A 26,533-nucleotide genomic window follows, 5' to 3' on the forward strand; every position below is an offset into this window, starting at 1 on the left:
CTCCGACGCTGGTTATAATTTCTGTGAAAATGGCAGAGACACGCACTGAAATCAGGAAGATGGGCTCCATGTTTGCCCCATGTCCTTCCTGCCTCAGTTTCAGCAGCAAAAGCCGGAATGGAAGCAGGTCTCTGTCCTGTTTCCCTGCCTGTCTCTAGAACCACACAGGCCCTTTGCAGATGGCCAGAGTAGGTGGGGCTGTTGGGGGTTCATCGTCCATTTCCAGGTCACAGAAAAACCAAGAGGAGGACAGTGGGCAGCAGGACCGGTACCCCATCCTGTGCTTTCTCCCCCTCTATCAGCCCCCCAGCACCCCTGAGATAGCACTGCCCAGAGTGGGGAGCCCATCGTCAGTGGGCTGTGTTGCAGTGTCGCTGGTGGAGGGGCTCCCAGCTGGCTGCCCCGGGTCCAAGGAAAGGAGGAGAAATGGCATCAGCAGCAGAGGACCTGCACTGGGGCCTCTCACTGCCACAGCTTCTTGCTGATTCCATTGAGATCCAGAGGGGCACACCTGCTGGGGCCACCAGAGGCAGCCTCCCAGAGGCTTCTCAACATCTTGGAGCTGGGGTGTCCTTAACACCTTAGAGCAGACATTCTCAGTCCAGGAGAAGTACCCCCTCTTTCCCCTCCCCTAGTTGCAAAGTAACTGTGAAGAGAAATTGTGGATGGGAGTTTATGGCTTATGTGTTCAAATTCTAGAAAATTTGGAAGGTAGGTTAGTGAGGGCATTACTCACGGCAGTGGTAGAGTTTCTAACTCCGGAATCCATTAACTGCATGGAGAGTGTGGTCTGGCTGTCGCACCCAGTGGGACATACAGCCATGACTAGGAGGCGGGAATAGTGGGGGGATAGCTAGACGGGTCTAAGAAGTGATCTGGGGGCATCTGACAAAGGTACTTAAAGTCCCCCATGGGAGCAGCGATGTACCCCAGTCCAGAGTAGCCCAGCGCCTTCCCTGTCCTCTACCCCATGGTACATCTCAGAAGTGTCCAGACCTGTGGGCGGGAGCGCAAGAGCTGCCCCGCCCTCTGCTGAGTCCTGAGGGAAGGGGGGCCATCAGCTCTTCTCTCTGGTGCGAGACTTGGCCCATCAACCCACTCTGTGTCGGGGCGCTTGGACCCTCACCAGCCGGGGCGTTACCAGGGAACAGACACGACTATATTTGAGGGTGGTGGTCTTTGGGGGATGGGGAGAGGATTTCATTTGTTTTCATGGTCCAGATCCCAGGAGAAATGGAGTGGGAGAGGTTCTCAAATCTCTCAAAAGAGAGAGCTCTGCGGGGCGACGCTGAGTCGCCCCAAAGAGAAACGGGCCGAGGCCGGTATAAGGGATGAGCAGAGCGGCTCCGGGGCTGTGCGGTGACCGTGGGCGGTGCTGCTGCTGACGGGCGGCCTGAGCCCAGTGCCCCGGTGCAGACTTGGGGCGAGGCTGCCTTTGGCTTCTTCTGCCTTGGGGAACAGCAGCCCTGCTGTCCCATCATGTCCCTTTCCCTCTCCATCCCTCATCCCACCCGGTCCACAGAAGCACTCCCTCAACTTTTCCTCTCCCCAGGAGCCCTTGTCACTATGGTCTGGCGGGCTGGCCAGTTGGGCCCAGGGATTCATCTCTGCTGTAAAGGGATTTAGTTGGTGGCAACAGAACCTTCTGCGTTGGGGGAGGCCCCAAACCCAAGAGCTGTGCCCTGAGGGTGGTGGGGAGGCGCCAGTCCCCATGGGTTCCTCTTCTGACTCACATTCCAGCATGACGGGCCGTGCTCTCCTGCCCTCGGGAAGGAGGGCCTTCTGTTGGAAATTAGCCATCCCTCAGTGTCTGCCCCAGAAATGAGGGCTGCCACTTTAGAGGCCCCTGTAATTGACAGCAGCTTAGAGAGCCAGTGATAGCCTGTCTAACGCCCCCAGCGCTGGCATCCTTCGGAAACCGTGGTGGTTGCTGTGTGCCGGACGCCACGTGTCTGGGGGAAGGAGAGGCAGAAACCAGTTTATGGGGTAGTTGCGCTGGTCAGAGTGCATTGCATCTGTTGCCTTAAGGAATCTGCCTGGTGATCTTGGAGTGGTTTTCATTATCCCCAGTTTGACATAAGAAGAAATTCAGGCGGGAGGAGGATAACTTGCCCAAGGTCACACTGCCAGGAGCCAGACTTGGAAGTCAGCTCTGTCTGATTCCAGAACATCTAAAACCCCACAGGAGGTCTGACCTTGCTGCACAGAGGGAGTGCCGCTGGGATAGGGTGTGCTTTATTCTTCAGTCTGGATGCACTTGACTTTGACCTGCCCCATCGGGCTGCCCCGGGGCTGCTCACCCACCCACCCAGGGCCCCATCCAGAAGGAATGGGCCAGTGGCGGGGATGGCTGAGGGGCGGTGTGGAAGCAGCCCGGGTGGAGACAGGAGGACAGGCCTCGGCTCCACGCTGCCCCCTCTCCCCGTGGGACCGGGCAAGTCCACGGCATCTCCCCACCTCCGTTTCCCTCCCTAAAATGCGGTTGGACTGGATCGTGTTAGTCCCTTCCAGCTCTGGCTTTGTGTGGTCCTGACTCCACTGCCTGGAATACTAATGCGGCCTGCTCAGAAGTGGACAGTCTTCCGTAAGAATGGGGCTTGTTTTTCCTTCTCATCTCCTTGCCTCAGTTTTTATTTCACTCCAATTTTCATTCCATCCACTCTCCAAAACAAACAAAAACAACCCCTCCACCACCCGCCCCCCGCTTCAGTTCCGAAGATTTCTTTATAGTCAGATCACACGATCAGGTCAGATGCCAGCCCGGAGAACCGAGGGGTGAGATGTCAGGGGCCAAGAACTTGGTTCCTCTCGCCGAGAGCCCACCTCACATGGAGAGATGAGCTGGGCCACAGCACAGACAGCCGGAACAAGGAAGGTGTGGACCCTCCCCTACTGCAGCCTTCCGGGGGCTGGTCCACTCAGCTCTCCCTGGGGCTGACCCTGCGGCTTCCGTTGGGGGCTTTGGAGAGAAAATGAGAGGAGGGGAAGTAAAGAGCAGGGAGAAAAGCTGTGGCCAGCAAGGCAGAGACACAGGCCTCTAGTCACAGGCCACAGGGACAGGTGGCCCCAGGCCCCCACGACCCCGCAGAGGCACCAGCTGTCAGCGCTAGAGGTCCTGGGAGGTCTTCTGCAGTGAGCCCTTGACGGCAGACGATTGCCGTGGAGGGGGCAGGGGAGAGGGGCGCGTGGTCTCAGTCCCAGAACAGCCTGTGGGGAGGCCTGCTGCTCTCATCTTTCCATACCTCTGCGCCATGTGCTTTCACTGCCCCACATCAGCCTCCCTCAGGTAAGGGGTGACCCACAGTACCCGCCATCGGCCGCCATCACCTGCTCTAGGAAGGCAGATTTGTGTGCCAGGAGGGTTTTCAGTCTTTATCTCTGTCTGGATTCCCTCCACTGGTGGGCAAGTGAGGAGCCAGAGCTGCACCGTAACTGGAGCACCTGGGTTGGGCAGGGGGCTCCTGGTGAAGGCGAGGGTGGACCAAGAAGGGCGGATGAAGGGGAGGTTTGCTTTCCCGAAGCAGGGCTGGGCGGCACAGGAGGGAGTCCACAAAGGGGAGCTGGTTGCGAACCGTCTTACCCTGGGCAGGGCTGGGGGCTCCCAGAGAGCCGAGCTACAGGCCGACTGGACTCCAGGGATGAGCAGACCCCCTGCCCCAGCCCACCTCTCCTTGAACTCAGGAAGTGATCAGTCACCTCACCTAGAAAGGCCAAAGTCCAACAACCCAACAGAAGTCCCACAGGGAGCCACGCACACCAGGGCCACTGTCAGAATCCTCTGGAGCTTTTTTTTTTTAATAGGTTGTTTGTTTGTTTTGGCTGCACCGGGTCTTAGTTTCAGCATGAGGGATCTTCGTTGCAGCACGCAGGACCTTTTGTTGTGGCACACGGGCTTCTTAGTTGCAGTGTGCGTGTGGGATCTAGTTCCCCGACCAGGGATCGAACCCAGGCCCCCTGAGTTGGGAGCACAGAGTCTTACCCACTGGACCACGAGGGACCCCTCTCTGGAGATTTTTAAAATCCGGCTGTTTGGGCCTCATCCCAGACCGCCTGAATTGTTCTCTGAGGTGCAGCCTCGTGGCCTGGGCGCTGGTATTCTCCACAACCCACAACGATTTTGATGCTTGTCTCTGGTTGAGAACAGATCAGCCTAAGATCCTATTGGTAGGCTAGGGGCCAGGCCCCTAGCTGTCAGCCCTGATGCCCTCTCTCCATAGCCCTTGAGGTGGTGGCCAGGCCAGGGGCCCTGTTTTTACCCGACCCCCACCCCACTTGTGGCATCTTCAGAAGTCAAAATTTCTCCCAAGATGTGTGTCGATTTTTTCTCCTCCAGAGATGGCCAAAGCTGAATCAACTAAATTTCCCTGACATCTTCCTGTTGGCAGTGTGCAAGGCCCACGGATGGGGCGGGGAGTTCTGGTTGCTAGAGATGCTGAGGACAGGAAGTGTACCTAACGCTCGCTCCACGCCAGACCTGTGCTGGGCATCACCCAACAGGCGTGGTCTTAGTCCATCTCCACAGCAGCCCCTCGAGGGTGCGTTCTGCTGTGTCCCCACTTTACTAACGTGGAAACGGACTCAGGGAAGTGAAGTAACTAGGTCAGGATCTCGGCTTGATGCTCCCTGAATCCACGAAGCCTTATTTGTCACGTACGCCACCCACTCCTCCCGCTCATCAAGGCCGGCCGGGTCCCCGTCTGTGTCATTATAGCACCCTGTGCCCTCAGACCCTCTCACAGCCCTTGTCACACTCTATGAGGACAGAGGCTGTGTCCAGCACATAGGAGGTGCCCAGACACGTTTCACGAGCAAGTGAAGAGACAGGAGGTGGGGCAGGCGGTGAGCTGACCCCACTGCGGCCTGCCCCACCCTCCTCCCTCCCTTGCTGGGGCCTGGTTCTGCCTCCTCGGACCAGACCTGAGTGGCTTGCAAGCACGCTGAGATTAAGTGGAGACCTGGCAGTGGGCAGGAGACCAGGGAGCCCCACGCTGCTCTCCTGGTTGCCATGGACTGGTGCCCCGGAGACAGCGGCCCTCGGCTCATCGCCTGGTAACTGAGCTGTAACAGTGTGCGCACTGCTCCCGAGCTGCCCGCAGCGTGGCCGGCCCCTTGCCTGTTCCCTGCCTGGCTCATGGGGAGAATTTACCTCCTGGAGGCGCACCTACTGGTCAGGGCCTCTGGGATGCAAGTGAGCAATGGCTGGCTTCAGCAGGAAGCCCTGGGAGTGGGAGAGAAGGGGTCGGGGGGGGCGGGGACCGGTCTCCAAGTTGTCTCACCCCAGGCTGGCCTTTCCCTCCTCTCCCCTCAGAGGGATGGAGGCTGGAAGGCTTTAGGCTGCCAGAACCCACGCTGTGCTGTCACTGTGGAACTTCATAAGCAGTAGGTGCTGGCCTTTGGCATGTATGGCACATTTCAGACTTCACTAAGAGCAGAAGAAAAGAAAGAAAGAAAAGAAAGCAATCCTGATTCCTAAAGCCATGCTTCAAAGTCAGGCAACAAACCAGGATATAATCCTTTTTTTTTTTTTAAGTTGTTTTTGCTTTACTAAGGCATACAAGGTTTTAATCTGCGTAGTTTTCTCAGTGGGAAAATAGGTCTAAGCCTAAGCAGTCCTTCTCCCCCACCCCCAAATGTAAGTGTTCTTTTTGGCAGTGCTTTCCTTGCTTGCTGCAGAAGGCAGGGCTGCAAGGCTGCGGGACCCGCCTCCCAAGAGTGCTGGGCATGGCCTGCTCTGACCCCGTTGCAGAGGAAAGCTTTTCTGGGAAAACCGCTCCCTCCTGGGCTGGGTTGGGCTGGGCCAGGCTGGAGCCTGGTCGCTGATTTCTCCAGCCTAGGTTTGCTCTGTGTCCAGGGCAGGGGTTTCCAGCCCCAATGCTGGCTAGTGCCAGGTGCCGTCACCTAGAGCTCCATAGTTTGACTGCTGCGGGGCCTGTGGAGATCCTTTGACCCTCCCTCAGCTCCCCCAGGGGACCCTTCCTGGGGACGGCAGCCTGCGTTCCTAGAGTCAGTTCTCTGGCTGATTCCACCAGCCGCAGGAGCCATTCTATAGGTGTCAGGAACTCAGGAGGCCTTGGCCTGCTGGGCTGTACCCCTTGTGAAGGAAGGGGACAGGCTTCTGTGTGGAAGGAAGCAGAGGGCCCCAAGGCTTCCTGTGGATGCCTGGCCTCGGTGCCTCTTCATTTACTCTTAGCTCCACTTCCCAAGAATAAGGAGTGGCCTGACCTGATCCAGCTCTCAGGCATGGCCCTGCGGCCCCACTGCTCTGGACAGAGGCATCAGATGGCAGTGGCCCGCAGACCTCAGCCTCCAGGACCTTCAGCCTGAATTCACCTCTCCCGCCAGCCCAAGTGCATCACTTGGAAACACTCTTGCGGCCTCCTCCTGGCCGGGACTGGAGAGGGCCCACCCTGTGGATTTCCTTCCCTCCTCGTGGGACTGGAAGGCAGAGCCAGTTGACATCTGGGGTCTAATCAGCCGACCAGTGGCCTAGCCAAACTTTTGAGAAAGCTTCTTAGAGATAAGTGGGTAGAGAAATGGGAGGCTTTTCCAGCCATCCCCTTGGCAGAAGCTATCCAGAAGCATCCATCTTCCATTTCCTGCCTGGCACTGCAGGTCAGCAAGAATTTATTCAATATCTGCTGAGTGCTTCATCTGGGAATTCATGTTCGGGAGTCTTGGTAGGAGGAGAGGACGGGCCTGCAAGCCTAGGGAAAGCCTTGACCTTGCAAAGCTCTGGGTCTCCAGCTATTCCCAAAGTGGCGAAGGAGCAGCCGGAGCTCCTCGGGGAGAGAGAAGGGAGCCTTCCGCCCCGAGGGGTTTTCCAGGGCTGGTCTGTGGACAGGGTGTTGGGACAGAGAGCGCCTGGAGGGACCAAAAAGGAAAGGAGGGAACAGTCACCGTCCGGGAGACTGTCCTTGGCCTACTGGAATGCAGGGGGTGACAGCCTGCCGTGGCCCATCCAGACGATGACTCCCCTCCCACACTGAAATGTGCCCTTTGCTGCTGTCAGGTCACCTCCTAGAAGGAAGGCCTTTCTCAGGAGTCCCGTGGTTTCCTTACTTTGCTCCCCAAGCCATGGAGGGTGTGACACCCCTTCCCCCTCACCTCTGACGCCTTCCCCTCAGAGTTGCTTTGTCAAATGTTTTCCTTACCCAGTTGCCACCGACCCTTTCACTTCATCGATGGCCAGCTCACTCGGGGACTAGGGACCAGCTGATGTGCCTTCCCCACCCGCCCAGCCCGTTGCCATGGTAACGGCAGGCACTCCTGCTCCTGCAGAATATTGCTTTCTTGTAACCTTTTTCCCTCCCTCTCTTTCCCCCCTTCTTTCTCTCACACAAAAAGAAAGCACAAGTGTTTTATATTCATTCTGCGAAAAGCTGTGTAGTGCATACTAATTGGTGTGGCTTCCTCCTGCTTCTTTGAGCCTTTCCCGTCCTCAGAGCCAGGACCACAGGCCAGCGCAGGCATGGGCCCAGCCGGCCCGCTCTCTGGAAGGGGCACTGGCTCTGCATTTCTAGAGGCCGAGCAGTGCGTTTATAGCTCTCGGCCTTTTATCCAGGCCGTGAGCGTGATCAAGGCTGCTGAGATCACCGTGTCCTTCTCCCCGAGCTTCCTGCACTCAAGCCAAGGGCTGCGAGGTCTCCAGGGGAGTAGAGCGCTAACACCCTGGCTGGCACAGAGACGCAAAGCCAGGTGCAGCTGGAGGGTGGCTCCTCCGCGGTCTCTGTCGCCCTGTCCCAGGCCCCCTGTTGGCGTTGCCCCCTGGAGCCTCTCCTCACTCCCCAGGCAGAGGCAGAGTCCCGGCCTAGGCCTGCGTCAGGGTTGTGGTTCCGTAGCCTCAAGTCCAGCACCTGGACTGAGTGGTTTTGCTGGTCGGCTGGGGCAGAGCCAGTGGCTGGACTTGATGGGCCTCGGAACCAGGTGCCGTTTCCCACCAACTCCCCACTCTGCTCTTCAAGCCACTCCTTGCCCTCCATTTTGGTAGCCCCTTTCAAGCCCCTTGCTCTGGAGGCTGAAGGAGATGATGGTGTGTTCTCTGACTCCCACTTAAAGGGGCTCCCACTGTACGGGACAGGAAGGACGCTGTGTGCGCGTGTGTGTGTGTGTGTGTGTGTGTGTACAGCAGACAGTGGGGCTGTCTGTTGGCTCTAGCCCCCCGGGGACCAGAGACAGATCTTGAGGAGTGGCCGGGATTACCGAAGGAACCTGTAGACGACATTTCCAGCTTTAATTGTGCAATTGAAGTGTAATTTGCATTCATTTGCCATTTGGTGTCAAACTTTCTAAAATAAGAGAATTCAAAATGCGAAGTATGCAGCTTTGCTGGCTGTGCTCTTCAGTGGGGCAGGAGGAGGTGTACAGAGATGGGCGATGCAGATTCTCTTCAGTGCAGAGATGAAATCTGAAGGCCTCGATGTGTGCGCCGCTGTTGCTGCCCAGTCCCTGATCCAGGGCCACTGACCAAGCTCGGCTGTGGTACCAAAAATCTCAGCACAGAAGTAGTACGTGAAGTATTTCCTGTAATCTTCACAACAACCTTGCAAGGCGAGTCCCCATGGGCACATATGAGGAAACTGAGCCCCCCACATCACCTGCAAAACCAAGTTCAGACCTACCTCTTTGCCTGGGTCCTAGTTCTTGACGACCTGCTCCTGCCTGTGGCTTCCGCCTGATCTCTGCACCAGCCCCACACCCCACTCCGGAGCTGGGCCGAAGCTTAGTTTCCTGGAATGTGCCACGGGGTCTGGCCCTGTGTCCATGAAAGGCTTCTGCTAGTTAAGAGAATGCTTTGCGTGCCTTCCTCTAACCCCTGGTTCCCAGGCAAACTGGGACCCAGGTACTTCTGAAGCCTCCCAGCCCCCCGCAGGCCGAGCTGCTGGCTCCCGTTGCACAGGCGATGCCTTATCAGTGCGTCAGGACCGCCCGTCTCCCCCAAGGTCACTCTCGTCCGAGGCAGGGCCCAGTTCAGCCTTGCAGCCTCGCATCTCCTCCAACCAGCACAGGCCCCAGCAGTAGATGCTGGGGGTGGTGGTGGGGAAGGGTTGTTCACTGGTCCACTGGTGAAGTTCACTGGTCCAGGGTCAGGCGGCTGAAGAGCAGGGTCAAGATTGGAAGTCAGGATTGTGACCACAAAGCCCTGTGTAGCTTATCGGTCTCCGGTTTGTGGACTAGAGCTGGCTTTGAAGTGGACCCCCTGGTGCCATGAGCGGCTGCCTGTATGTGAGACTGAAGACAAGTGAGGGCATTACCTCCAGTTGGGAGCCAGGACAGCTGCCTCTTACGGCCCAGCCTTGGGACCACTCACAGGGTGGGGACATCTCACAGGCCAGGCCTCTCAGGCAGGATGGTTCTTCCCAAGCATCTTTTCTGTTAGGGAAATAAGTACCTGCTGGACCTGGTGTGGGGCGTTGCAGCCCTCATGGGGGTCAACATCTGGCCGAGCGCTGGCCTGGCTCCAGCTGCCTTGCAGTTTTTCTCACTGACAGCATTCGACCACCAGGATTTGCTGCCCACCTGTGCAGCCAGACCTGAGAGGAGTAGCCTGTGGTTCAGAGGTTCAGTCGGCACGAGGGGTGCAGTGGGGCTGGCAGATGCCACGAGATGTAAAGAAACACAGGTTGCCCCCCAGCTCCCTCGGCTCCCCTGTGAGTCCGAGCCAAGTGTGAGATCACGGGGAGTCAGTGAGGCCCCGCCACCCCGAGCTGTGGGCAGAGCAAGAGCGGACTGCTCTACCAGTGCCCCTGGGTTGGGAATTACGCTGCTGGTTTGGGGCTTTGATTTATTTTCTTTTTTTTTTTTAATTTTATTTATTTATTTATTTATTTATTTATGGTTGTGTTGGGTCTTCGTTTCTGTGCGAGGGCTTTCTCTAGTTGCGGCAAGCGGGGGCCACTCTTCATCGCGGTGCGCGGGCCTCTCACTATCGCGGCCTCTCTTGTTGCGGAGCACAGGCTCCAGACGCGCAGGCTCAGTAGTTGTGGCTCATGGGCCCAGTCGCTCCGCGGCATGTGGGATCTTCCCAGACCAGGGCTTGAACCCGTGTCCCCTGCATTGGCAGGCAGATTCTCAACCACTGCGCCACCAGGGAAGCCCTGACTTCTTTTTTTTTTTTAAGATGAAATTCACATACCATAAATCTCATCCTTTTAAAGTATACTACACCCCAGAAAGAAACCCCTGTGCCCCTTAGCAGTCACTCCCCCTGGCCCCTGGCAACCACAGCCTACTTTCTGTCTCTACAGATTTGTCTCTTCCGAATGTTTCATATAAATGTATTATATGTGACCTCTTGCAACTGGCTTCTTTCTCTTAGCACGTGTTTTCAAGGTTCATTCTTGTTGTAGAAGGTATCAGAACTTTGTTCCTTTTCATTGCCAAGTAGTAGTCCATGGCGTGGATATGCCACATTCTGTTTTATCCATTTATCAGTTGATGTACGTTTGCGTTTGTGGTATTGTATATATATATATAGTAAGAAATATATATTTGGTCTTCCTCGTTTCTGGCACAGAGGTTCTAAAACTGTTGTAATTTCCTAACTGATGAGAGCAGTAAAGATGTCTTTCATCATCCACCTCCAGGAAGAGGAAAGGGGCTGAGATTGAATCAATCACCAAATGCCAACGATTTAATCAGTCGTGCCTATGTAATGAAGCCCCCATAAAAACCCACAAGGATGGGGTTTGGAGAGCCTCCAGGTCGGATATTCAGGGAGAGTGTCGCCCCTGGAGGGGGCATGGAAGCTCTGTGCCCCTTTCCCCATACCTTGCCCTGTGCATCTCTTCCATCTGGCTGTTCCTGAGTTGTATCATTTTATAATAAACCACTGGCCTAATGAGAAAAATGTTTTCTGAGTCCCGTGAGCTGCTCTAACAAATTAAACCCAAGGAGGGGGTTCTGGGAACCTTTGATCCATAGGCGGGCAGTCAGAAGCACAGGTGACAGACAGCCTGGACTTAGGATTGACATCTGAAGAGAGCCTTCTGGGGGGCAGTCTTGTAGGACTCAGCCCCCAACCTGTGGGATCTGACGCTGTCTCCAGATTAGACAGTGGCAGAATCGGGTTGCATTGTGGGATACCCAGCTGGTGTCAGAAAATTGCCTGGTGGTGTGGGATAACGACATACATCAGAATTGGTGTCAGAATCTTAGGGCTGTCTCCACTTTCTAGGTATGATGAGCAGTGATGCCGTGAGCTTTCCTGTGGGAGTTTTTGTGTGAACATGTCATCAGCCCCCTTGAGTAAAACACTAGGAACCCATAACTCTGTTTAGCTGTTTGAGGCACAGTTGGCTCGCTGTTCCCTGGATGGATTTGCCAGATGGAGGGGCTACTCCATGGTGCGGCGCTGCACCATTGCTGCTTTGCTGCCTGTTCCCCCATCCACCTCCTCCCTCTGTGTCTTCTTTCTGCCATTGCTGCAGTAGGCAGCCTTCTGGGGGCCTCCCTTGATGAAGCAGAGGCCTGGGCCTCTCTGCTTCCAGGCCTAGACCCACCCAGGCCCAGGGCTCTTGGCCTGGGCATAGGGGCCACCCTTGCTCCTGCCGTCTGTCTCGGTTCTTAGCGGCCACGACTTTCAGCCAGCACGGATCCATTCCCTGCAGGCCGAACAGTCAGAATGTTCTGAAATCACGTACACCGATGCACGGAAGGGCAGGCGAGTGTGGGTCTGCCCGCCAGGCCGTGGCAAGGGCAGGTCTGACTCATCTGCAGCCCCAGCACCCAGCACAGCGCAGGGCTCGGGCAGTGCTGAGAGTCGGCAGAGAGACGAAGGAAAGGATGAGGTTGGACAGATGGGAGGTGGCGTTTGTGTGCATGAGTTCCATGTCCAACGTGGATGGGGCCGGGGTGCGGCAGGGTAGGAAGCAAAGCAACAGGTTCTCGGGGAAACTGCGTGCCAACCACGCCGTGCTGCTGGGAGAGATGGATGGGCCAGAGCTGACAGAGAGGACACCGGGAGGAGAAGTGACAAGTGGGGCAGGGTAGGAAGAGGCACTGGCATGTTACTCGCATTGAGACAAGAATCGCCTTCAAGCTATGGAGAGAGGATAGTAGCATTAGCTTTTATTTTTTTAGATAAAATTTGCCCATTTAAAATATACAATTCGGGCTTCCCTGGTGGCGCAGCAGTTAAGAATCCGCCTGCCAATGCAGGGGACACGGGTTCGAGCCCTGGTCCGGGAAGATCCCACATGCCGTGGAGCAACTAAGCCCGTGCGCCACAACTACTGAGCCTGCGCTCTAGAGCCTGCGAGCCACAACTACTGAGCCCACGTGCCACAACTACTGAAGTCTGCGTGCCTAGAGCCCGTGCTCTGCAGCAAGAGAAGCCACATGATGAGAAGCCCGCGTGCTGCAACGAAGAGTAGCCCCCACTCACCACAGCTAGAGAAAGCCCGGGTGCAGCAACAAAGACACAACACAGCCAAAAATAAATAAAATATATAATTCAGTGGGTTTTGGTATATATACAAGGTTCTGCAACCATCACCACTGTCTAACTCCAGAACATTTTTATCATCTTACAAACAGCCCGGGAGTAGCCTTATTTTGACTATAGTCACCACGTTCCATGGCTGGCCTGTCAAGCCACACACAGCCCACCCACCAGGGCCCCATCCGCCAGCACTCTGCGTCACTTCCACTGGTTCAGGACTGAAGCCCTTGGTTGCCGTGGTAGGTTCTTGGCCTGGGCTCAGGCACAGTCATCCACCTATTGGATGGGGCCTGTTGAGCATCCACTGGGTGCTAGAGATAGTCTTGCGGGTACACCTGTGCTAGGACAGGCACAGTCCCTCTTCAGAGCACAGAGATGAGGGGGGAGCAGAAAAGGGTGGGCAGCCCTACCTGCAGTGTGGCAAGGGCTCTGCTGGAGGAGCTGGGACAGGTGAGATACCAAGTTGCACACACACACACATGCACACACACAAACAGGGTGCCCTACCCCCACCCTGGTGAGGCACCACCCTGCTTGCCGTTGATGCCAGGGGAGGAGCAGGAGGAGATGGGTGCTGTGCAAGGGGAGACAGCCTCTAAAGGTACAAGGGCTTTTTAGATTGTGGGGTCTCCCCTGGGGGCCTCTCACATCTATGTATGAATGTCGCAGAGGCAGCCAAGAACTGAACCTTGTGTCTAGAAGTTGGAAACTGCTCCGTCCTGGAGACCAGAATTACACCCCAAATGTGGCGGGTGGCCTGGGGTCACCTCTGCAGAAGGATCTGCCCTGTGGCCTGGTGGTGGGCTGGGCCGTGGCCAGCACCCCCAGGAGTGTGGCCTGGAGGGCACTGTTGGACCCTTGCACAGGTCGACATCGAGGCCTGGCCAGCCCCGGAGCCCTGGGGCACACACTGCACAGACTGCACCCTGGGGACCAGAGAGGAGTGGTCATGGGAGAGCTGACTCCCGGGCCTTGACTCTGGCTTCCTTCCTGCACTTGCCCCCACCCACTGCCTGTCTGTGCTCTCATCGGCCCATGTCCTTTGCAGAACCCTCTTAGTACTGTTAGAGCCACAGTCTTGGCAGCTCTCACCAGCCCGTCGCCTTCTGCAGACCCCTCCCCACCCCCTGGAGGCAGCTCTCCGTCTCCAGCCACAGCTCAGCACGGAGGTCCTTGTCCCTCATCCTCTGCTTTTCTCCCCCAGGTTATTCTGAAGGATCTGGAGGTATTGGCAGAAATTGCTTCCTCCCCCGCAGGCCAGATGGATGACCCAGGCCCCCTCGATGGCCCTGACCTCCGGGTCAGCCACTCAGAGCTCCAGGTGCCCACCCCTGGCAGAGCTGGCCTACTGAAGACTCCTGGTGAGTCCTCCCCGGAGGGTTGCAGCCTCGGGGACCCTGGGAATGGCAGTGCTCAGTCTTGTCCTGGACCGGCTGGCCTTTGGGCTGTCCCTCTTTCCGCACCCTCCTGCCTCACACTACAGCAGCCCTCCACCCCTGTAAGAGACCTTCACAGCCCTTTTTCCTCATCTCCCTGCAAGTCTCGGGCTTTTGAGCCATTGGCTAAACATAAAACCATCCGGGTCAGCTGACTGTCTCTTTCCCTGCGGTGGCGTCTCCCAGTCAGGAATCAAGGTGCTTCGGAGTCTTGGGTCTCACAGGTGGAAGACTAGGCAGCCATTTCCTTCCTCGTCGAGAAGCTAAAAATAACATGGCAGGCAGCCCAGGCCGGAGAGCAGATAATTCAAACAGGATGTTTCCGGGCAGTCCTTCAACGTGAAGGTGGCCGTGGCGCTCCTGGTGCTCACCCCTCAGGGTCCTTCCAGACAGCAGGTGGCTCTTCTCCCTGCGCCTGTGTGACTCCCAGGTCCTCCCTCCCAGGCAGACGCCTCTTCCCTCCAGTGACACGATCCTGGAAAATGCCCAGGGATGCGACTTGGAAGGAAAGTACCCAGCGAATCTTGGGCATTTGCCTGGGGTGTCTCTTTGTCCCCTGAGCAGCTCTTGACATCTAGATACAAGGTCCTAGACCTCCTTTGATGCAGAAGCCAAGAGTCAAATAGATCTGGGGCCTTTCAGTGGCAGCTTCCCTCCTGCAGCCCCACCACGCTGGTCCCAGAAGGCGTCCCGGTACTCGGCCCTGAGGACACCTGCTTGTTGGAATTGGAGGTGACCTCAGGGCTGCCATTCAATCACAGAACGCCCATGCATTGAAGACATCTGCCTGATGACACTTGAATTCAAGCCCCTGCAGTGGGGTGTCACATAGGACCCCAGGCTTCAGGCTACCGCCCTTGTGCACACTCTTGGGCCTGCAGCTGGTCCCAAGTTTCCAGCTGTTTCTGACCAAAGCAAGGAAGGAGTAAGGGGCTCTAGCGGCAGCCCAGCTTCCTTCTCTCGTTTCACAGGACGCGGTGGTTTCCCTGCCTGTGAGCCGTTTCCTCTGGGCAGTCAGAGGCCATGGCTGGGAGGCTCCCACGTCCTGACCAGGAGACCCCTTGGGAGGAGATCCCTACCCTTTGTCCCACAGCTCAGGAGTCCATTCTCCATCCTGTGTCCCCAAGTCAGCACTTGGGCGTCAGCCTGAAGTCTCTGGATGGGCGGCAGGAGTGCCAGAGGTTGAGTGTGAGGCCAAGCCTCGCCGCAGGGGTGGGAGCCTTGATGAGGGGGAAGAGCAGCAGCTGAGGGAGGGGTTCCCGCCGGTGCGGCCAGGCCCCCAGATCTCCCTGCCCGGGAAGCAGTTATCACTCATCCTCGGGGAGAAGCTGAGGCAGCATAGCCTCGGGCAGGGGACACCTTGTTCTCCCGGGACTGTCTGTGATCTGTCCCTCCATCTGTAAGGTATCTTCTCTCTTCCTCCCCGGCGCAGAGAAGCCGATGGCTGTGTACCGCTTACTGGCTAGTGGAGGGATGGGCCAGGTCTGTGTTGGAGAGGGCCTGGTCCAGGGAGTTCCGGCAGCAAGCCCTCCGCTGCTTGGGAGCAGGGGCTGAAAGGGACTTGGAGGGCTAAGAGGTTGAACCCCAGCTCCTGGCCCTGTCAAGACAGGTGGGCCGCTAGGGAGCCCGAGGTGGCGAAGACTTGCCCCAGCTCACAAGGCTGTCAGACCAGCTCACAAGGCTGTCAGACCGGCTCACATCAGCCAGGGCCTCACCCCGAATTCATAGAAAACAAAACAGCTGAGTATGCCAGATGGGAAGAAATTCCATCCTGGAAAGAGCACCAAGGAAGTGCCTGAAGCACTTCCTTGGTAATGCTTCCCTCCTTCAAGGATACACAGCGCCAAGTGCCTGAAACACTTCCTTGGTAATGCTTCCCTACTTCAAGGATACACTGCGCCATGGGCCCCGAGAGCTCTTAGCCCGAGACCCATGTGTGCCCTGCAGGGAGTGTGGGAACCACACGTGCGTGCTGTCCACAGCTGACCCCAGATCTGTCAGACGGGTCCATGGTTTTAAAAGGTCAAGCTCAAGGCGGTAATAGAAGAGCACGGGAAGCCAGAGCTGTACCCTGTCCCCTCTCCCGCCTCAGCCACCGTGGGGAGGGCACACGCCAGGCCCTAAAGGCCCCAGATCTGTTAGGATGGTAGGGGTGGCTGTGTGAGTCAGAAAGCGCGCAGGAAGTGCACTCATTCCTCCCGGCTGCTCTTTCTCCCATCGCTTCGCAGGCGTGCGAGGGGGTCGTTCTGTCTGTTTCCGTCTGGCTGTGCACAGAGGCTGCGAGGCCAGCCCCTCTTCCTGTTTGGACGCGCCTTCCTCTGCTCTCCAGGGCGCAGCTCTGAGAACTTGCAGAGTGCAGAGCTGTGTCCCTTTAAGGTCGTTTGCCACCTTACCACCACCCCACCCTCCCTGTCCCTGTAAAGGCACTTTGGAAAGCCAGGGAGGTGGGGAGCCTAGCAAAGACGAAACCAGTGGTGTTTGTAGGGAGCTAAGTGGCCCTGCCTTCCTGTCAGGTCTGTAAACTCGGATGGTGCAGATTGAACACAGCAGGAGCGGTGGGGAAGCCAGCCCATCACACGCCTGGATAGTTGCTGTGCTGGCCTAAAAGCGCCACAGCAGTGGTCCCCAGGGCCACAGGCAGAGTTGTCCACAGGGGATTTTGCTCTCGCCTGGCCTAGCATGAACATCTCTGGCTCCAGCACAGAGCGGCAGGGGCAGAGGCGGTGGTCTCCCTCCCCCTCACCACCACCCCGGCCTGTCCCCCTTCACTCCTGACCTTGGCAGAGCCCCGGGGCTGGGGAGAGGGCCACCTCTGGGGCAGTCAGGAGGGGAGCTGCCTGGGTAGGCGGCCCCGAGGGAAGCCTGTGGAGGGCTCCCTGTCTCCCTAACTTGTGTTTTGGTGAAATGACACGAAAACGACCGGTTGGGTCCCCTGTGACTTGGCAACTTTTGTGCCTTCTCTGGCTCCACATGGCTGGGGCCCTGCCAGGCTCTGGGGAGAGGGGATGGTGAGCCCCCTGGAGCAGGCCTGCAGTGGGGAGGCCCAGCAGGAGCAGGAGGGCTCTGGGATGAGTCCGTCATTGGAGACGGGCCTGGACATCCTGCTGCACGAGAGGGAGGCCCCTGGGCCCCGCACCGCAGCAGTGTGGCGATCTGGGACCACAGGTCACCCCGGGACTGATGTTTGCCCCCAAAACCCAGTCTTCCTGACCTTCCCTTCCGGCCACAGGGCCCATTCTTGGGATAAAGCAGCTCGTGTCAGTGTGCCCTGCAGGGCTCTCTGGTCCCAAGCTCTAAACACATGGGCAAAAATGAACGTTCTGATTCAGTTTCGTTGCTTATAGCCCGGCCTGGTGTGACCAAGTGCAGAAATAAATTCTAGAAGAAACCCAGGAAGCCATCCCTGGTAGTTTTGCCAGTAATAGCGGTGACTGTAATATGCTGAGCTCTTGTTTAGGACTGGGCACAGTTCTAAGCACTTCTCACGTCAGCTCACTGAACCCTCCCTGTGGATCAGCCCTTGACCCTTATGCCATCTCTGAGGAGAGCACTGCTGTCATTCCCACCTGGGCTGGGGGATCATGGCAGCGGTGGTGCCGGCCCAGGAGCCTGGCCTGAGAGCCTGCTCTCTTCACCTTCACACTCAGAAGACGGCAGCACACGTGAACCCCACCCTGTCCAGCAGTGGTGGTCCAGCTTCCTCCTCTGCGTGCTGGGCTGTGGCCTCAGCCTGGCAGTTTTTTGGGGCGGTATCACTCCTCTTCACAGTGACTTCAGGGACCCCATTCCAGCCTTAAACCACCTCAGCAGCTCATTTCCTGCCCTTCTGCTGCCTCCCCCCTGGCCTGCCCTCTACTTCCTCCGGCCACACCAGACCATTTCCCAGCCCCCAGAAAGCCGTGGCAGCTGCCCTCTGAGCTTTAAACGCCCTTCTTCCCACACACCCTTTTCAGGCAGCGTAAAAGCACACAGGTGCTGGGGTCGAAAAGATCTAGGTTCACAACCCAGCTCTGCCCTGCCTGTCTTGTGACCTTGGGCAAGTGTCCTGCCTCGGTGCCACCTCTCCCTCCTCTGAAAATCAGGTGATGGGCCCCTGGGGGGCTCTGTGAGCGCTTGCATGAAAGGGGGTAAGATAAATGCCCTGTATGTGTAAAGTGCTGCCTTTGCTCCCATCCTTCTATGTTACAAGAGCTTACGCGTGCTCCAGGCCAGCTCAGATGGCTTCTCTTCCATGCAGCTTTCCAGGCTATCCCAGGCCAGACTCCTCTCTCCCACTTTGTTCCTGCCACCAGTCACACTGTGGGGTTTGCATCTGTTTCCCTCCTGGCCGTGACCTCTTAGACCCCTGAAAGTGCAGGTTACGGCAGCCTCAGCATCGCCTAGAGCTCATCAGAAATGCAGACACTGAGGCCCACCCCGGAGTCAGAATCGCATTTTATCAGGATTGCTGGGTGACTTGTGTGCGCCTCAGTTTGAGAAGCACCAGCTCATACCGCAGGGGCCTGCTGTACTCACCTCTGACCCCCCAGCGTCAGGTGCCCAGTAAGGGTCAGCACCCCTCCTTCAGAGTTTCTTAAATTGACAGAAGGAGCGGTTAACAGGATCAATCACCTAGTCCCCATTGTCGGGTCTGAGGCTCCCCTAGCACATCTGCCCAGGCCTTCACTTGTCCCCAGATGGAGAACCTGGCCCCCTCCAACCCAGGGCCCTTCCTGGTCTCTCCAGCGCCCCCTTGGCCCCAGCCCCTGCTCTCCCAGCAGGAGCAGCGCGGCCCCTCTCCACCGCCACGGTCAGCTGGAAGGTCCTCCCAGGCCCTGCCCTGGCCCATTAGCTTATCTCTTGCTCCGAACCAGGCAACTGGAAAGCCTCCTGGATTTGGGTGACTGCCCGGGGCAGAGGACTCCCTGGCTTTTCCGCAGAAAAGAAAGTTTCTGCCTTTTGGATTGGGTCCCGAGGGTGCCGTTGCTGCAGCATCTTAACCACTCTTTTGTCCACACAGCCATAGGGTTTGGGCCCTCTGACTCGGGGGACTCCACACCCCCTGAGACCCTGCTTCCCGAGTGGCCAAGGCCTCCCTGTCTCCCGGCCCCTCTGCCCTGTGTGTAGGCTCTCCCTTCCCTGCTCGTCCTGCTCGGGTCCACACCAGCCTCCCAGTCACGCAGCCCACTCCTCAGCACTTCCTGTGCCAGGCACGGCGTCGCGCTCCTCATCCCCGCGAGGTTCACAGATAGGAACCGGCCCAGAGAAGGTGTCACATCCTCAAGAGTGCCCTGCCAGTCGGCCACAGGACCTGCATCTGAGCTGGGTCCCCGGCCCTCCCCCCTCCTCTCAGGGTAGCGGATCCAGATGCCCACTGGAGGGGCTGGCCAGGCACACGGCCCCAACCCTCGGGGGAGGTAGCTGGGAGGGCTGGGAGCGGAGCGGGGATCCTGCTGGGTCCGGGCTGGGCGCCTGATGTTTTCGCATCTGGTTTTGTTGAACTGTAACTCGCGTTGTGTATTGAGGCCAGAGCTATTTTTATCCTGACATGTGAGGCTCCTTCACGTCATAGCCGCAAAGCTCAATCCAAAACATCCCAGGGAAGGCTGTTTGTAAGACGTTCTGCAGATTCTCATGTCGCCACATCAGGTTTCACTTAGTAGCATCTGCAGGGCTGGCTCCCTGGCCGCCCACCCCCCGGCCTGGTCTTGTATACGGGGTGCCCCCAGCAGTATCTGTTGGCCCCTCGGCCAGCCGGTGGTCACGTGGACGTCCTGCCAGAGCCCACGCCTCTAAACCAGAAATGCCAGGCAGGCGGCACTGGACTGATCCTCGGCAGGAGTAGGGAATGGAAATCCCTCAAAGGGCGCCTCCCTCCTGAGACCCGTGTCCAGGTTGCTCCCAGCCCTCTCCTCACTTCCCCACCTCCTGGGCCCCCGGCCAGAACACCTCCCCGACCGTGCGCGGCGGGCCTGGAAGACCATGCTATCAGCAGTGTCTCCTGGGTCAAAGCCTGCCAGCCCTGTCATCCCAGCAGATCCCCACGTTGGAGGGCGGGCCCTGACTCCGGGTGTCGGGCCCCTGTCCGGCTCTGCCCTGTCCTAATGGGCTGGCAACATCCAGCCCCGGGCCCCACCCGAGGGGAAGCTGAGCTGAGTAGGCTTTTATCGGCTGCTGAGAAAGGAGGCCGATTCCCAGCCGAGATTGTCAAGCACGCAGACTGGCGAGAGGCAGAGGCGGCCGGTGGAGGCGCTGTGAGCTCCCCACGGGGAGGAGCAGACTGCGGCTGGGCAGAGATTAGTTCAGTTGAGAGAGGCCCGTCATTCCCTGTAGTAACACTCCTGGAGCGGGTTTGTTCTCTCTCCACCCCATCTCCTCCTCCCGTGCCTGCAGCCTTGCCTGGAAACATCTCACAGGTTCTACCTCAAGCCAGCTGGGCCAGAAGGGCTGGTGAGTCAGAAAAGTGGCCGGTGGGGCCAGTGGGAAACTGAGGCGGGGAGGGACCGAATAGGCCCTCACCCTGTCCGTGGTGAGCACTGAGATGCGCCCCCTCCTTGCCCGGCCCACCTGGCCAGTGTTGCCCTACCCCCGCGAGCTTCCCAAGGCTCCCCGCCCTCTCCTGCAGAAGCTTCTCTCAAGGGCAGTGGCCCTGACCAGAGCCCGTTCTGGCGGGCGGGAGCCTGAAGGGCCCCCGGCCTCGGGCAGCTCCCCCGAAGCCCCCATCCTCCTAGTCTCAGCCTCAGGAAGGCGCCCGGCGCCCACTTCAGTTGCACCCGGCCTCCTGCTCTTCGCAGTCCTTAAACCGAGAAGCGGAAGCTTTCTCAGTAACCACCGCACTGTGAGAATGGGAGGCACTCGACATGGCTTCTCCCAGATGTGGCTCTGCCCCCTCCTACCTCCTAAGGGCCTCAGCTCCAGGGGCCGCCATGCGGGCCTGGACGTGGAGAGTTGATTGTGGGGCCCAAAGGGGGCTGTGGCTAAGGAGAGCGGCGACATGTGCAGAGCAGCCCCAGGCCTTCTCTTCTGCGGGTCTGTCAGCTGAGGGGTGGCCAGATCTCCCTCCCTGAATGTGGGGGGTGGGGGAGGGGTCCCAGGCGATCCCCTCTCCTCACAGCCTCCCTGCCCCCCAGCAGAGGACTGTGAGCTCGTCCCAGATCTGACATTCCAGACTATCCCCAGCCCTCAGTCGTCCAGTCCGAGACTCGGAGAACGGGAACCATTTGTCTCATGCAGTGCTCTGGGTTATGGCACGTTTGCCAGGGATAGCAGCCGCGGTTTATCGAGATCAGACTATGTAGGAAGCCCCAGGCCAGGTACGTTACATGTTTGTCTCGTTTAATGAGGGCTCTTATTGCCCCCACTTCACAGATGAGAAAACTGAGGCTTAGAGAGGGTAAGAGACTTGCAATTCTGGAGTTGCACAGCTAGTAAACGGTTGAGAGGAGATCTGATCTGAACCCAGGTCTGATGGACTCCCAAGCCAAGCTCTAAAACACCATGTTTGATGCTTCCCACTGCCTCTGTAGGGACAGAACCACCCAGCACCTCTCCCCAGTGCCTGCCCAAGACACCCACCCAGTCCCTGGAGACTGGAGACTTGTGGCCCCAGGTGGGGAGGATTTCTTTATGATCGGTCCCCGTTTTGGTCCCTTTGTCCTTTGGAACCTAAGCCTGGAAATGGGGTGGGACAGAGGTGTACGTACAAAACTAGAAGGGGACGGGGACCTAAGGAGTCATCGTGAACGAGCACCCAAGAGAAGGCTGCAGGGAGCTGGGCTCCAGTCCACACACAGCTCCACTGGGGGGCGCGGGGGGAGCCTCTGCCCTCCAGCCAGGCCACCACGGGGGCGGCAGAATACACGTCCTCAAGTGTGGGGATGGGTACAGCCTCAGCAGCTGTATCTGCAGCCACCTCTTTGGAGATCAGCCCCCGCTGGGCCTGGGGTAACTCGATCTGTGAGAATGTGACACTTGATTCTGCAAACAGCCCCTCTGGGCAGGGAGCAGAGACTGTTTGCCATTCCAGAGTCACTCAGGACTGCCTGGGCCAGGCTCTTCTGGACAGGGACCCAGAACAACACACTGCAAACAGCAAGAAATTCAATGAGGCCTGTCCTTGAACTGGCTTCTCACCCCGTGCACGGTTCACAGGAGCTGTAGAAGAGGCTCAGGAGAGCGGACAGTATTTTGAAGGTGTGGTTCCTGGTAAGGAATCCTCATAGAGTAATTCACAGCCAGGAAAAACAAAACAGGAAACACCTTTTCCAGTTCCCAACCACTCTTCCCCGTAAGGACCACGCGAGGACATAAGGAAGACTGAGTTCAGCAAAACGACAGAACTTCTGGGAGAAGGTTTTAATGCTGCTTCCTGGCATCTGATGAAGTCAGCCTGTAGGGGCTCCTCTGTAAGGCTCACTTGTAGTGCTCTGGACGACGGTTCCACACGTTCCTGTTTTGTGCTTTAGGCTGATGCTTCTGGGAGCTGATACTCCTTGCACAGCCAAGCTTGATTCCCAGAGACCCCCCACGCTGCCTGTTTCACTAAATCGTATGCTTTAAAAGGGTGAACTTTATGGTATATGAATTATATCTAAGTTAAACAGCTATTTTTTTTAAAAAATCAGATGTCCTGTTAATGCCTCAGGCAGATGGAATGAGGAGTCCTAACATCACTGACACCTCTTTCCAACAGTGCTGTTGAGGTCATCATGTGTCAGAAAGGAAGGACGGGGGGACATCCCAAGGGGTGTATGAACACACTACATTGGGATCACCCAGGCACTGTTTCAGCCCCGCCCTCGTCCCCTCCGCACCGGAGGCCTTACAGAGGGGACCATGTGCAGGGCTGGGGCTGGGACGGGGTTGCAGGGACAGTGGGGTGAGGGCTGTATCTGGCTTTCAGTGTATTTTCAGCTGGTACACATAAGAGGGAGACCTCGAGTGCGCTTCTGGTTGTAAAGCCAGCTCAGGGTCTTCAAAATACTACTCTAAAAGAGCGTCTTTGCCTGAAGATGAGGAAAAATCTCTGATTTCAAAACATTGGGTGCAGATGGAAACGCTTGGTCACATTTTGTCGGTGTGTGCTGTCTTCACCCTGGTGGCTGTGTGCATAACTGACTTATTCTTAAGCAGCGGCGGGAAGGGAGTATGGCTTCTGCCTTGCAGGATCTGTCGGCTTCATGGACCATTGAGGTTGTGTGTCTGCCTTCTCTCTTTCTTCTCTTTGACTTGCCATTTGCCCTTAACCAGTCAAACAAAGCCCAAGTGTATTTTATTTATTAGGATAATGAGTAAAAAAAAAAAATTTTTTTTCCAAAAATTTCTGGCACCTAGCAGCAGGTCTCACACGTAGGAGGTGTTCACTAAGTGATGGGGGGTCGGCTGGAGGGGTGGACAGGGAAGTGGGTGCTTTTTGCAGTAAGCAGAGTTGTATCAGCTTGTGCACACTTGTTTGGTCCTGGCTTTTTTGCTGCCAACGTGGCCCTTGATTGAAGGTGTTCCCTCATCCTGTTACACAGAGACTCTTCCCCCACCGTTTTGGCGTTGATAATTGTTTCTATTCTGTGGACACGTAGAATAAATCCTGGCTCTGTCCCTTTCTCTATAGGTACCAAAGGCTTGGAGTGTTCTCCTTCGACTCCGACCATGAACTCCTACTTTTACAAGTTCATGATCAACCTTCTCAAGAGGTTCAGCAGTGAACGGAAGCTTCTGGAGGTCAGAGGCGGCTTCATCATCAGGTTAGACTCCGCGTACCTTCTGTGCTCCCACAGCCTCGGCTTTTCATTCACATACCATGCAAGGGGTCAAGGCAACCATTTTCTCTTCCACTCCTCTCTCCTCCTTTCCCTGACCTTTGAGCTCTTAAAAGAAACAAAGAAGGTTCCCCCTTCACACCAGGTTGCTGGTGCTACTGACATGGGTTAGGTCGATGTCACCATTTTTCGAACAAATGAATTCGTTTTTCACTTGTTGAGACAGCTTTCCTTGAGGCTAAATATCCTCTCATTGAACACTCTTGTGGGAGTCTTCAGGGAGAAAAGGAGGTCAGCCAGACAGAGCATGAACCTGGCTGCGCTGGGTGCCCAGCTGTCAGCACACCGTCTGGCCACGGCTGGTGGCAGCAGTGGCTCTGGCGGAGCCAGGTTCTTGTGCTGTGTGAGCCCAGCCCCGGACAGTCCCAGGGCACCAGCCCCAGTCCCTGGAGGCCTCTAGAACTGTCACCACCAGCAATATGGCCCGGTCTGGCCCTTTGCCTCTTGCTTGGCTCCAAGGAGCAGGGTCACCAGGAGAGTGACCTTCAGGCCAACAGAAATCTAGAGGGGGCACAGATTTCTTCAGGCTCCCCACAAAGCCAGGCAGAGGAGTTTCCCAGAATAGTTTGAGTGACCCTAGATACTCTACAGCAGTGGTTCTTGGCCCTGACTGCATGTTAGGTCACCAAGGAGGCTTGAAGAAGAAGGTGATGGCTGGGCTCCACCCTGACCAGTGAAATCAGAACCTCTGGGGCGACGGAGGTTAGTAAAGCCATCCAGGGTGTTCAGGGAGCAGACTAGACTAATGTCCCAGGAGTTGGGGGGCTGCTGATCAGGGCCATCTGGGGGTCAGGGAGTTGAAGGAGAATTCCAGGCGGAGGGTCCACCCTGCACAGAGGCTTCAAGGCAGGAAGGAGGTTGGAGAGTTCATTTTGCTGTAAACCAGAAGGCGAGGGGTGAGGGGCTCAGCCGTGTGAGCTGGACTAAGGACTGGGGCCCTTACCCAGAGGTCAGTGGGAAGCCGCTGAATGGGCTTGAGCAGGGGGATAGTGTGACCAGATTGCTGCTTTTTTTTTGTTATATATAAATTTATTTATGTATTAATTTCTATTTTTGGCTGCGTTGGGTCTTCATTGCGGTGCGCGGGCTTCTCATTGCAGTGGCTTCTCTTGCTGCAGAGCACGGGCTCTAGGCGCGTGGGCTTCAGTAGTTGTGGCTCGCAGGCTCTAGAGTGCAGCCTCAGTAGTTGTGGTGCACGGGCTTAGTTGCTCCGCGGCATGTGGGATCTTCCTGGACCACGGCTTGAACCTGTGTCCCCTGCATTGGCAGGCGGATTCTCAACCACTCCGCCACCAGGGAAGCCCCAGATTGCTGTTTTTACAGATTACTGTGCTGCTGGGAGAGAATGGGTGGATGTGTGGGAGACCAGGTGGGAGGCTGTTGTCCAAGGTGGCAGCTTGGTAGGGGGATGGGAAGAAGCAGTGCAGTGCGATGCAAGAATCAGTAAGAAGTATGTTGATTGGTGATGAATTGCCTGAGGGAGGGAGGGAGGAGAGAGGGAGCTGGGGGGGACGGCCAAGACTGTGGTGTGAGCAGCAGGGTAGATAGTGGTAGCTGTCCCTGAGGTGGGAGCCCCAGAAGAGGAGCAGGGAGGGAAGGGTTTTAAATAGCTTTGGGAACGTCAAAGGAGAGACATTGAAGACATTGCTATGTCTGCCTCTCAAAGGAGGGATCTAGGCCCACGATACAAATCTGGAGGTTGATGGCAGTCATTCATTCATTCACTCTCTTATCCATTCATTCAACAGATATTTACTGAACACTCTGCGGGGTTCCATTCTAGATAATTCTACCTTGTGGATTTCACTCCTAGGGACTAAGAATGGTCAGTGGTCAGAGCGAAGGAAGGCCGCCCGGAGCCGGGCCCTTCAGAGTTCCAGTGTGTAATGGTTGGGTCTGGAGAAGCTGTGAGAGGAGGCTGAGAAGAGGGGCCCAAGAGGTAGAAAGAAGCAGAGGAAAGAGGGGGATGGCAGGAGGCAGCGAGGGGAGAGGAGGCCGGAAGAGGGCCGGCTGGAAGGCGTGGGGGAGCCTGCTGAGCACGGGGTGAGCTGAAGGAGTGGGAGACAAGGAAATGGGGGGAGCAGGCCCAGGGCTTGCCTGTGTGGCGCCGGCGGGTGGAGGAGCCACGGGGCCCCAGCTCCAGGCAGAGGGTGGCATTGAGGCCACCTGGGGAACAGGCTGAAAGGTAGAGTCTCAGGAGGGGACAGCCCTGCCTGGCCAGAAGGACGAACAGCAGGACCACAAGTCCCTGCCCATCGGGAGGAAGGGGCTTCCGATGGCCTAGACCCCCCAAAGGCGTCCCGGTGGTGGTGGGGTGGTGTCACCACCCTCTGCTTTCCTGAGCTCTCACAGAGCAGGGTTTCTCAGCGGCGGCACTGTTGGCATTTGGGGCCGGACAATTCTTTGTGGCAGCGGCTGTCCTGCGCGCTGTAGGGTGTGGAGCAGCATCTCCAGCCTCGACCCGCTGGATGCCAGTAGCACCGTCACCCACCCAACTGGGACAGTCAAAAACGTCTCCAGACAATGCCAAAGGTCCCCTGGGGGGCAGAATCATCCCGGGTGACAACCACGGTTACAGAGCGACAGAAATGGATTCTTATCGTCACTTGCCAAAAGAGGAAGGTTTCCATGGTTTTTTTTTCACATCAAGTTGGACCGTTGGGGATTGAAGAGACCCCCTACCAGGAAAATGACGGACTTTTCCCACACGAGTGACAGTTAGCTTCGTGCGGCTTTCCAAATTGTAGAGGTGTCAGCTCTTTTGATGAGCCCTCCTTGCCTGGAAGACTTTTAGGAAACCAGTGGAGAGAAAGGCCTTTGAAAAAGGAATTTGTAGCTAGTTTCCTCTCTGGAGAACTGGGCTG

At 57.0% G+C, this 26,533-nt stretch overlaps 1 protein-coding gene across 5 annotated transcripts in view; it reads left to right on the forward strand.

The window, feature by feature from the left end:
* VAC14 (VAC14 component of PIKFYVE complex) overlaps positions 1-26,533 on the forward strand; it is a 97,876-nt gene that overhangs the window by 36,200 nt on the left and 35,143 nt on the right. For all 5 annotated transcript variants that reach the window (XM_082439028.1, XM_082439027.1, XM_082439030.1 and 2 more), the window contains 2 exons: positions 13,644-13,800; positions 23,462-23,594. In XM_082439028.1, coding sequence (XP_082295154.1) covers positions 13,644-13,800; positions 23,462-23,594 — 290 coding nt within the window. The remainder of the gene's footprint in view (positions 1-13,643; positions 13,801-23,461; positions 23,595-26,533) is intronic.

Source organism: Balaenoptera physalus (genome assembly GCF_965194825.1).
Source record: "Balaenoptera physalus genome assembly, chromosome: 19".
Classification (NCBI taxonomy): Eukaryota; Metazoa; Chordata; class Mammalia; order Artiodactyla; family Balaenopteridae; genus Balaenoptera; species Balaenoptera physalus.